This window comes from Astyanax mexicanus, chromosome 5 (assembly GCF_023375975.1).
Source record: "Astyanax mexicanus isolate ESR-SI-001 chromosome 5, AstMex3_surface, whole genome shotgun sequence".
NCBI classification, from domain to species: domain Eukaryota; kingdom Metazoa; phylum Chordata; class Actinopteri; order Characiformes; family Acestrorhamphidae; genus Astyanax; species Astyanax mexicanus.
In genome coordinates, this window is record NC_064412.1 from 16172554 (window position 1) to 16184250 (window position 11697).

General features: G+C 38.7%; 2 protein-coding genes across 3 annotated transcripts; both read left to right on the top strand.

The window, feature by feature from the left end:
* The first annotated feature begins 2697 nt into the window (after nt 1-2697).
* Nucleotides 2698-6369, top strand: trub2 (TruB pseudouridine (psi) synthase family member 2). The gene is made up of 8 exons (XM_022675725.2): nt 2698-3015; nt 4499-4633; nt 4703-4777; nt 4875-4936; nt 5056-5137; nt 5251-5323; nt 5463-5599; nt 5702-6369. The coding sequence occupies exons 1-8, from the start codon at nt 2898-2900 to the stop codon at nt 6070-6072; spliced, it is 1053 nt and encodes a 350-aa protein (XP_022531446.2). The 5' UTR covers nt 2698-2897; the 3' UTR covers nt 6073-6369.
* Nucleotides 6370-7906: 1537 nt separating this feature from the next.
* hdhd3 (haloacid dehalogenase-like hydrolase domain containing 3) lies at nt 7907-11428 on the top strand. Of its 2 annotated transcripts, none has more exons than XM_007254333.4 (3): nt 7907-7989; nt 9441-9774; nt 10264-11428. In XM_007254333.4, exons 1-3 carry the CDS (start codon nt 7907-7909, stop codon nt 10657-10659), a joined length of 813 nt encoding a protein of 270 aa, XP_007254395.3. In that variant the 3' UTR covers nt 10660-11428. The 2 variants fall into 2 exon arrangements, with proteins under 2 accessions (XP_007254395.3, XP_015462601.3); XM_015607115.3 differs by having other exon boundaries at nt 7947-8022.
* Nucleotides 11429-11697: the final 269 nt, after the last annotated feature.

Below are 11697 nucleotides of genomic sequence, written 5' to 3' on the forward strand. Positions count from 1 at the left end.
ATAAAGGTAAAACCTGTTGTCATGCAGTCGATCTTGATATTTGTGTTAAATCCCTTACAGCTGTGACATACAGGGGTAAAACTAGGTTTTCTTGACTCAAGATAACTATATTCTAAATGGAAAGAATTACTAGGAAATATTCATATGAACATGTGAAAGTATACAACCTGTAACACAAAAACATGCTTAATCTATATAGTGTAGGAGGTTTCTAGAAGTTAGTTCTAGAAGACAAAATCAGAAAAAAAAATCAGAAAATCACATTGTCTGATTTTTAAAGAATTTATTTGCAAATAATGGTGAAAAATAAGTATTTTGTCAATAACAAAAGTTCATCTCAATATTTTTATATACTTTGTTGGCAATGACAGAGGGCAAACGTTTTCTGTAAGTCTTTACCAGGTTGGCACACACCGTTGCTGGTATGTTGGCCCATTCCTTCATGTAGATCTCCTCTAGAGCAGTGATGTTTTGGGGCTGTCAGCGGGCAACACAGACTTTCAACTCCCTCCAAAGGTTTTCTATGGGGTTAAGATCTGGAGACTGGCTAGGCCATGTGGCAGTGTGCTTGGGATCATTGTCATGCTGAAAGACCCAGCCACGTTTCATCTTCAATGCCCTTGCTGATGGAAGGAGGTTTGCACTCAAAATCTCACAATACATGGTCCCATTCATTCTTTCATGTCCCTTTGCAGAGAAACAGCCCCAAAGCATGATGTTGCCACCCCCATGCTTCACAGTTGGTATGGTGTTCTTTGGATGCAACTCAGCATTCACTCTCCTCCAAACACGACTTGTGATTGTACCAAACAGTTCTACTTTGGTTTCATCTGACCATATGACATTCTCCCAATACTCTTCCGGAACATCCAATGCTCTCTAGCAAACTTCAGACGCAGCCGGATAAGTACTGGCTTAAGCAGGTGGACACGTCTGGCACTGCAAGATCTAAATCCTTGGCGGCATAGTGTGTTACTGACGGTGGCCTTTGTAACGTTGGTCCCAGCTTCCTGCAGTTCATTCACTAGGTCCCCCTGTGTGTTTTTTTTTCTCATTTTGTCTCTCATAGGTGAGGTCTACCTATGATGTCAGGGCGTCATACCAGCACTATTTGGTCCGGTTAAAACGAACTCTGGTCCGTTTGTAACTTTAGTGCGGTTCGATTGAGCAGGTGTGAAATCGGGTGCGGATCAAAAGAACCAGACCGAGACCAGCTAGAGGAGCTCTGGAGCGGTTCACTTGTGGTGAGAACGTGATCCGGTCTTGATCGGATCCAGCTATTAAATATAAGCCATTTATTTGAGCTAAACTGCTGATAAAGCAAGCACAGTTTAAACTGATATATTAGCCAGATGACGCTAATTACCACAGCTGTGAACAAACACTGTGTTCATGCACACGCCGTCTGCGCTGCATTCACTGCTCACAGCCGCGTGACTCTGTTTATTATGTATAAATCTGCGCTGCACATAGAAACACTGTGTTTGAAAGTGCAGCGTTTCAGCGTTCAGTGTTAAAGCACAGATATTTGCGCTGGAATACAAAATCTTCTTGCTGTATTTACTTTTCGTATATTTATATTTAACGTACTCCCGTGTCAGACAGCTCTGACCAATCAGAGGACACAGGCTGCTCGCGTGGTTTATTGATGCGCATTTTGGTGCGTTTACATTTATGCCTATGTGAAACCAGACCGAACAGAGCGAGAAAACGCTCCAAGTAAACAAACTCATTAACTGATTCGGACCAGAGAAACGAACTACAGGTGTGAAAACGCCCTCAATTACAGGGCTCTCTCATCTTTTTAAGTGGGAGAACTTGCACAATTGGTTACTGACTAAATACTTTTTTCCCCACTGTACATCGAGACTCCGCATCAACTGACGCCGTCTATTGGCGCTGGCTTGTCAGCGTGGCCGCCATATTGGAGGAGGCAACCCTGCGCCCCAGTGCTTTAATTACACTGAGGAAAGTGAATAATACACCTTTAAAATCACAAATCTATCAGTTTTAACCCGGTTTCACACAGTTTGGTTTGTTACAAACAGCAGAGATGTAGTAATGGTCAGGACGCTGTCTCACATTACAAATAATCAATTGAACTACACAGAGCAGACAAAAATAGTGGAGTTAACAACAGACAAAACAAAAGACTAAACTTCTGATATTTAACATTTTGATACATTATGTTTCTCTGTAACCCCACATACATAAATTACAAGTCGATTGTTCTCCTCTAATTATAAGGGGCCGGTCTAAACCAAAAATGCCACGGCCGATTTTTTGTCCCAGTCCAGCCCTGCATAAAACGACAAACACTGGTTGCCCTATTAGAGGAAAAACAGATTCAGTTTAATCTTAAGGGAAAACTACAATTAAGTATGGGTAACATCTGTTTTAAATATTCGATCAGCTTTTTGAAAAATACAAGATTAATTAACAGGATTTCAAATTATTATTATTATTATTATTATTATTATTATTATTATTATTATTATTATTATTATTATTATTATGAATCATCTTACTTATTTTTTGGGAGGAGGAGGGGGTGTTTTTTTTTGTAAACGCCTGACCCACACTCCAGTCCAGATGATGGCGGTAATGCTCCATACAAATTGGGTTCTAACTGCACAGACAAAGAAGAAAAAGAAAAAGAAGAAGAAGGAGAGAGCTCTCCCCTCCAATAGAGGGCAATAATGAACCTTACAGGATCTGAACTGAACAGCAGAAGAGGCTCCACGTTGTGTTAGTGGTGTAACGTTAGCTCTGGCCCTGGGAGCAGTCCGTTGTTTTTATAATATTAATAAATGCTCCTGCTGCTCTGTAGCAGTGTTTTCCCTGCCTAAATGTGTTGTATTATAAGAACAGTATAATCAGTTGAAAAAGGTAATCTAATGGCGACAAAAGCTGCACGACTCCTCAGTAAACTGGATGGTCTGTTTGCTGTTTACAAACCTCCTGGAGTTCACTGGAAACTGGTCCGAGACCAGGTCGAGACTAACCTGCTGACAGGTAAGTTAGCTATGATCAGTGTGTGCTCGGGTTATATTCTTCACCTAACCTTAACCGAGCATTTCAGCATTTTTTGTACTTAAGGTAAGAGTGGAAATACAGTCTGTGTTGGATGGTTAGTTGGTTAGTTCACAATCGAAACTCGAGATCATCCCAATGTATTAAAGGAGAATTTATTATCATTTCACATCACATGTGGTACATGAGGTGGAATGAAATTGTAATCTCACGGTCCAGTTTACACATAAAGAACAGTTTTAAAATAGATAAATAAAAAGATGTTGTGTAAGTAATGTGTCAGTGTTGTATTGAACATGTAACGTTAACTTAGTTGTTCTTGAAAGAGTAAATGCAGTGTGTTACTAGGTGGAGTTTTGTTTTGCACATGATGCATACCAAAAGGGTTTAGTATGGAGCTCCAGCACATCAGGAAACGCAGTTCCACAGTCAGACTTCTCCATAGTGCATTGTTGGGGGCTTTGTAACAGCCCTTCTGTCTTATATATCCCTGCTTTCACACTACAAGGCAACGAGTCGCTGGTATAGCCCCAGCGAGTCAAAGCTCAACGCTCGCGTGTATCTTGGTCCAGCTTCCGACAGTTCCTCTCACGTATCGCAGCGACAAATTGTGCCCTGCTTAGAAAAAGAATGGTCACCTGTCACGTTGTCGCTTTCCACATAGTTAGGCTTTGTGCAAGATGGTCTAAAGATTATCCAACCTTCATAAACACACAGTATCCAATAGTGTCTCCCATCTTCAGAAAGTTATTTGCCATGAGTTGCCAGTATGAGAGAATTGTCCTCAAGTACCCGAAACACCAAATTTAATAGCTCGATCCCCATTCACACCTGGAACCTTTTAAGGCACATGACACAATTTCGCACAATCTGGATATGTTCACTGCAAAGATGTCTAAAGTATTCAAGCTCATTACTCAGAAGTGTTTACAGTATCAAGTATCAAGCTTTTTACTTAAGTAAAAGTGTAAAAATACTGCTTTCAAAAGTGTAAAAGTAATATATATATATATATATATATATATATATATATATATATATATATATATATATATATATATATAAAAACCCATTTAGGACAAAAGTTTAGGCCGTGCCACAGGGTCCTATAGTGTAGCGGCCTCTAAGTAGAATTTACAGTTTTGGGTGTAGAACATGGATGATGCATTGTCCCAATCCCATTGTCCCCTCATTTAGACCATTTTTGACGCATTGTAATGATAGTTTAATACCATAATAATGCAATTGTTCCTTTTTAAAGAGTAATTACTTTTTAGTCATTTACAATAATCAAACATTGGAACTGGGATGTAAATAGTTGTGTTTAATCCTAAATATAAACCATTCAAAAATGTAATTATCCTAACATGCCTATCTGGACAATATGCATCAGCTTCACTGTTAATAATTTACCTCTGTGCCTGTTTGTCTATTTCTTTCTCCATACTTCTCCCTCTGTGTGAAGCTGTAAATGCGTTTCCACCTCCTGCACCGCAGTATCAGGTTCAGTTTCAGCTTTTGTCTAGTGGAGAGACCAGCACCTCCAGTGACCTCACATTGACTGCAACAAAGCTCCCGGTTCTGGCGGACCATCCTTTGGGTAAGAAGAAATAATTTCTGTAATATCTGTAATATAAATGAGTTATGGACATTTGTCTTCCTTATCCAGTGACAGGACCACAGTATCATAAGATCCGTGTTGGAGTTGGTCATCGTTTGGATGCATTTTCCTCTGGAGTCCTGGGTACTGTAGTTTCTTTACTGAAAAAATCCTGTTTGAAGAAAGTCATTCTTAATTCAAGACTAAGTTTTGCAATTGTGACATCTTTTTTTCTTCTTAGTTCTGGGTCTTGGGAAAGGAAACAATGCTCTGGATAGTCTGTACCGATCACATGTCACAAGAGTAAGGATTGAAATAAAGCAATCAGAGATATTCAATTATTTAGTAAAGTGTGTAAAGCAATCAGACATTTTCCTAAATAATTAATATCACTACATGTTTTTTTTTTCCCCCTCCCCCAGGACTATACACTTGAAGGGGAATTTGGAATGGCCACAAATGATTTCACTCACACTGGACGAGTTATTGAGAAAAGCACATACGGTATATTTCTTTGATGAAAGAGAGCTGTCAAGAACACAACTACTGTTAGTGTAATAATGCAGTGTTTTTGCTTGTAATTAAACATATATTTCCTGTTGTTTCCTGTTTTATAGGCCATGTTACACAGGAGAAGCTTGAGAGAGTGTTAGCCATGGTCCAGGGAGCCAATCAGAAAGCTTTAATCATGTGAGTCACTGCAGTCTTTACAGAGCCAAATGAAGGTGGGCTGCTGTTTGTGTAGTTCTTTACACTGAGTCTCAGGCTTTGCTTTGGCATGGTGTAGGTCAGTCCAGGTGTTTTTTCTCAAATATTTGTATTTACTCAGGTACTCCAGGGTGGACCTGCACTCTCAGGAGGCGTATGAGCTGGCAGTGAAGGGGATGCTGCGTCCACAAGATAAAAGCCCTCCTATTATAACTGGATTACGATGTCTTAGTTTTAAACCTCCTTACTTTAAACTGGGTAAGAGCACCACAAGCCATGCACAATTCTGAAAACTGGTGATGTCTGCTGGTTAACCCAGTGTGCATCCTCTCTGACCACAGCCTCTTCTTTGTTCTTCAGAGGTGCAGTGTGTGAATGAGACTCAGTGGTATCTGCGGAAAATGCTGCATGAGTTGGGTTTGGAACTGCGCACCACTGCAGTCTGCACCAAGGTGCGTCGCACAAGAGATGGTCCATTTAATATGGAGGACGCGCTACTCCACAACCGCTGGACTGCTGATGACATCATACCAGCTGTCAAATACTTTCGTCGCACTACTCGGAAAATCAGGAAGAATGACAGTTACAAACAAGCTGTCACCCAGCTAGATTCCACCACAGAGGCTCAGGACCAAAGCAGGACTAACTCATGTCATTTAGAGGCTCAAGAGAAGGATGGATCAAACAATATTTCTGCTGAAATGTCTGCTGACAGTAAGCAGTGGAGTTAAAGGATTAAAATGCAAGGCAAAAAAATATATAGATAAATATTTAGAATTTATCAAACAACTATTTATTGCTTTACCAATCTACAAGTGAACCTGAAATAATTTGTCACCATTTAGAATGTTGTAAAATTGAATATTATGCATATGTACCATGGACTGGATCATGGAATTTTAACAAATACTGTTGAGGTTACTGTAAGATGTTCTTTTGTGTGCATACTTTTTTTCTTCTTTTTTTCTTTTGTCATTTATGTCTTTATTGTGTGAAATGTAATACAATATATGATAACAGCTTTGCAACTGCGTTCAAGTGAAGTGATTGTTGTTGGTGAAAAACCTGCTGCTAACGGTCCTTGCGGTTAAAACCCTTTGTGGTGAGATTGACTTGAGGATAGATGGTACGGGGCAACTTTCCATTTTAGGTGACATGTTACTTTAACTCTACTACACTTTAAAGTCAAATATCTTACTATTTTCCACAACATTATCAAAGTCAATGTTGTTACTTTTGATTTATGTGTGCTTTTAAAACAGCACAAATCAAGAGCAAAATGTCCCAACTAAGGTTCTTTAGTATATTTGCATTATACTAAAAAGCATAAAATTTTTAATAGGCTAATAAGTATGATGCTGAAAGAGACAGCGTCTCAAATTGTTCAACTTTAACATTTTAATGTTAAATTATAGTGTTTTTGGGAAGGGGAGATAATGCACTATAGGACCATGTGACACGGCTTAAGACTTTGTACTTTTAAGTAGTTTTGAAACCAGTAAGTTGATACTTCAACTTCTACAGAGGTATTTTTAAACTAGTATTTATACATCTACCTGAGGAAAGAATGTAAATACTTTTGACACGTTTGTTGTGCAGTCTGTCCAAACCTTTTGTGCTTTTCCTCTTATGATGTCTTCACATAGCAGACTAGATATATTTATCACCATCACAATCCAAATCATACAATTATCATTCAGTAAAGCCAGAGAACTCCCTCTTTTCAGGTCAGTTGAGTACATTTTAAGTTAAATATTATACACTCTTTGCTAGTGGGGATTTAGAGAGGGTGTAATTTAACTGCCCTAATTTTACCACGGTTAGACCACCTTTAGCTTTAATTGCAGCAGAAATTCACTGCGGCATTGTTTCAGTAAGCTTCTGCAATATCACAAGATTCACCAAGATCTTGCAGCATTGATGTTGGTAGAGTCTGATCGCTGCACAAAACCTTTTCCAGCACATCTGGACTCTGTGGGGAACAATCCATGTGTAAAAATGATGATCTCATGCTCCCTGAACCACTCTTTCACAATTCCAGCCCCACGAATCCTGGTATTGTCATCTCGGAATATGCTCATGCCATCAGGGAAGAAAAAATCCATTGGTGGAATAACCTGTTCATTCAGTATATTCAGGTAGTCAACTGACCTCATTCTTTGAGCACATACTGTTGCTGAACCTAGACCTGACCAGCTGCAGCAACCCCAGATCTATGGAGTATGTATGTTTACATTTATTTATTTATATATGTCTGCATTTTTTATTTAGTTATTTATTTATTTCAACATTTCTGCATTTATTTGTTTATCTATTTATTTATTTATTTATTTATGTATATCTGCATTTGTGTGTTAAGTACGCAGAGAGTTCTATTGCCCGCGACACTCCTGGACCGCCAGGGACACAGAAATGTTGAAATAAACAAATGAACAAACAAACAAACAAAAATTAAATACGTAAATGAATGAATTTATGCAGAATCCAGGTGGCGACTTTTGGTTTTGTCCAGACAGGGTATTTATCAGTCTCCTCAGTTGAAAGGGTCTATAGATGCTGTGTTTTATGTTATCTCCACAGAGGGGCAGCATTTCAACACTCTGCTGGGGGCGGGGCTTAGCTCTGCTTTCTCCCTTGGACACATTCAGGTAGGACCCGGATACTCGAGGCTCCTGCACTGAGTATGTTTAATTTCATTTAACTGCTGGTAGTGTCAGCTACTCCCTTAATAGCCTACTTCCCCGCTGCTTCATGGGAAAGCATGTGTGTCTCTATCAGGGTCTGTGGTTCCGTGGTATTTCAGGGGTTAGCTAGGTTAGCTCGCTAGCAGCTAATGGTGCTGAGCTGTTTTTAGAGAGCTAGGCTAGGGGCAGCTGCTGTAGTCAAGGGGCAGCTTCACTATGCTTCTTGGTAGAGGTGGGTTACCCAGGTCCAGAAGATAAAAATCCATCCCAGGGTTTTGTACCAACTGCTTGGGCGGCTGTACTGCAACCCTGCAACCCTGGGATGGATTTTTACCTTCTGGACCTGGGTTACCCACCTCTACAAGTACTTGGTCACAAACCCTTTCATACAATGTAGCTGTGTCCAAATTCCAGTCCTGGAGTTTGTACTCCCTCTTTAGGGTCAAAGGTTTTATTTAGCTCTGTAGATTTGACCTCAAACAAAAGCAGGCTAGTGCAGAATCGACTAAACCATTATTTTTAGACATAAGTGTCACATAAGAATATAATTGAAAAATTACTTTATTTCAGCAAGGTATTTTAGTTCAAAACTTTTCTTTTCTTTTATTGTTGATGATTATGGCTTACAGCCTATAAAAAACTCAAAATCAGTCTCAGAAAATTAGAATATTATATAAAAACAAATTGGTGCTTCTGGCAGTGTGGGCAGTGTGCCAAGTCCTGCTGGAAAATGAAATCCGCATCTCCATAAAAGTTGTCAGCAGAGAAAAGCATAAAGTCTTTAAAATCTCATGGTAGACGCTGCTGTTGTTCCACTGTTATATCAAGTCAGTGCAGTGTTAAAAGAAATAAACGCTTAAAATAGATCACTCTGTATGTAATAAATCAATATAATATGAGATTTGCATTTTTAACTGAACTACTGTAAATAAATAAAGTATTTTTTAAATGATATATAAATGTTTTATTTTTTTATTTATGCACTAGTATATATAATTACAAAACAGTCAAATATGCTTTTGAATTATATTAAAAAAATGTTTTTAAAATTAAATGTTTTTTTATTACTAAGAATATTCAAATATTGAGAGAAATGTAAATAAATCAATTAAACATACATAAAACCAAACTACTGTTTAAAAATTAGACGTATAACATTATCAACACCTTCCTAAAATAATCGCCTTTTTTTTATCAAACAGTTGAACCACACAGAAACAATCTTAATGAAAATTCTGAATCTGCTGCTTCTTATGCATCTGCATGTTGAAATACTAAGATAAATATGTTCTATTTAGATATTAGATAATATATTTTAAACAATGACATGTTTGCTACAAGAGTGGACTGAAGTGTTTGGTGAGATTAAAGATGTAATGACATGTACAGTAAGCAACCAAACTCTTGTTTTGCAGGACCATGCGTGGGCCAGTGCGCTGGGTTTTATGGGATGTGAAGGATACTCTTCTGAAGGTCCGACGCTCTGTTGGGGAGCAGTACTGTACGGAAGCTGAGCGCGCTGGACTAAAGTTAAAATCCAAGCAGGTGGAGGCTGCATTCAGGGAAGCTTACCGTCAGTCGTCACTCCTCTATCCCAACTATGGTATTGCTCAGGGCATGAATGGTCAGGTATGGTGGACAGGAGTGGTGAAGAGCACCTTTGCACAGTGTGGTGTGCAGGACCCTGTCTTACTCGACACACTGGCCAAAAACCTTTATCAGAACTTCTGTGGGCCAGACAACTGGGAGGTAAGTGGCTTTTAGGAAATTTGCACAGGCAGTACTTTTAGATCACTTTCAGAAAACGAAACAGGGTAAAATCTCACAATATTGATCATTATTGCCCTGTAAAGACATGACAGTTAACATGATTTACATATGTATATATGTTTCAGTTTTCATTATTGATAAAATATAAATAAAGTCTTTATGTTGCTTAAATTGCACGTTCTGCAGTTAATATGAACTTGTTGGTTAATGCTCTGATAAAGTTTAATGCTTTTTGTGCTGTGTATAAGTTGCTCTCATTTATCAGTGAGGATTAAATCTTATATAAGCTTATAAAACTTATATAATAATATAAAGTATTGTCCGCCTTATTGTTTATAAACTCTGTTATGGTATGATTTTTCCAAATTATTATAATACAAACTTTAATTGCAGAAGGTGTAAAAAAAATACAGTTAATGAACCAGCACTACCAACATCAAAGAAGCTTATTTGAGTTTATGTTCCCAGGTCTTCCCAGACTCAAATTCCACCCTGAAATCCTGCACAGCACTGGGAATGAAGCTGGGTGTGGTGTCCAACTTTGACAGCCGCCTAGAGGGGGTCCTTCGTGGATGTGGCCTCCTCACTCACTTCTCCTTTCTCCTGACCTCAGAAGGTGCAGGCGTGTCCAAGCCAGATGTAAAGATTTTTACCCAAGCCCTGAAAAAGTGTGGAGTGCCAGCCAATAATGTAGCCCACGTTGGAGACCACTATGTAAACGACTACCTCACCTCTCGATCGCTTGGTATCCGTGGTTTTCTGCTTGACAGGCACGAACAGCATGAACATCAGAATGTTCCTGCAGAGCACAGACTAAAGAGCTTAGAGGAGCTACCAGCTCGTCTGCAACAGGAAGTGGATTAAAATTGACATCTCACGGGTGCAGAGTGGTCCAGCAGTCTAAAGTGCTGCTACTATGATCTGGAGATTGCTAGTTCAAATCCCGGTCATGTAGCTTGCCGTTTGCGGCCAAAGCCCGAAGAGAGCACAGTTGGCCTTGCTCTCTCTGGGTGGGTAGGTGGCGCTCTTTCCCCTCATCAAGGGTGATGTCCATCAGCACAAGGCGTCTGTATTGGAACCGAGTTGCTGCGTTTTCCTCCGAGCGCGCTGTGATGATACTCGGCAATAATGCATCAGATAATTGGCTTTAAACGTGTTGGAGGAGGCGTGTGCTATTCTTTACCCTCCTTGTTTTGAGGCATCACTAGTGATGTGGGATATACAGCTGGCTAGCAGGTGAATGGGTGGGACAATTGGCCACATAAATTGGGGAGAAAAATGGAAAACATTATAAAAAAGCATTGACTACTCACCTCTCTTGTATCACTGCTGAGATTCTTTCCTTACATTTTAGCAAAATATTTATTTTTCTTTAAACATCTTGGCATTTTTAAAGTGAAAGTTTACTTAATTAATTTCCACTAAGCAATTAAAATAATGAAAAAAAAAAACAATTAAAATGTTTTTAAGTAGTTTTATTCTTGCACAGAATTCAGCTTGTTTTGAACAGAGACTAAATTAATAACCTGACAAAAAAGGAAAAGGAATGACAACAAAAATCCTGGTACTGTGAATCATCATGGAAGATGGGCACTGGAAAGTTTCAATAAACCATTACATTAAATTAAATAAATCATTTGAATTTGATTGTCTTGTGCACCTTCACACTTTTCAAATGTGTTTAAAATCTAGCATAAATGGTTCCTTTGGTTTTAGAATTGATGATCAAATTTCAAGGTAAATCACTTGACCTAAATCGATAATATACTAAATAGAAAGTTGTATTGTGTTTATATTGCATTTTGTCTTTGTAGATTTTTTTGTAGTTCCCAATATATTTGATTTAACGTTAATTTATCCACCCAAATCTAGTGTATCAGTCAAGTTGTTTTTAAAATATTC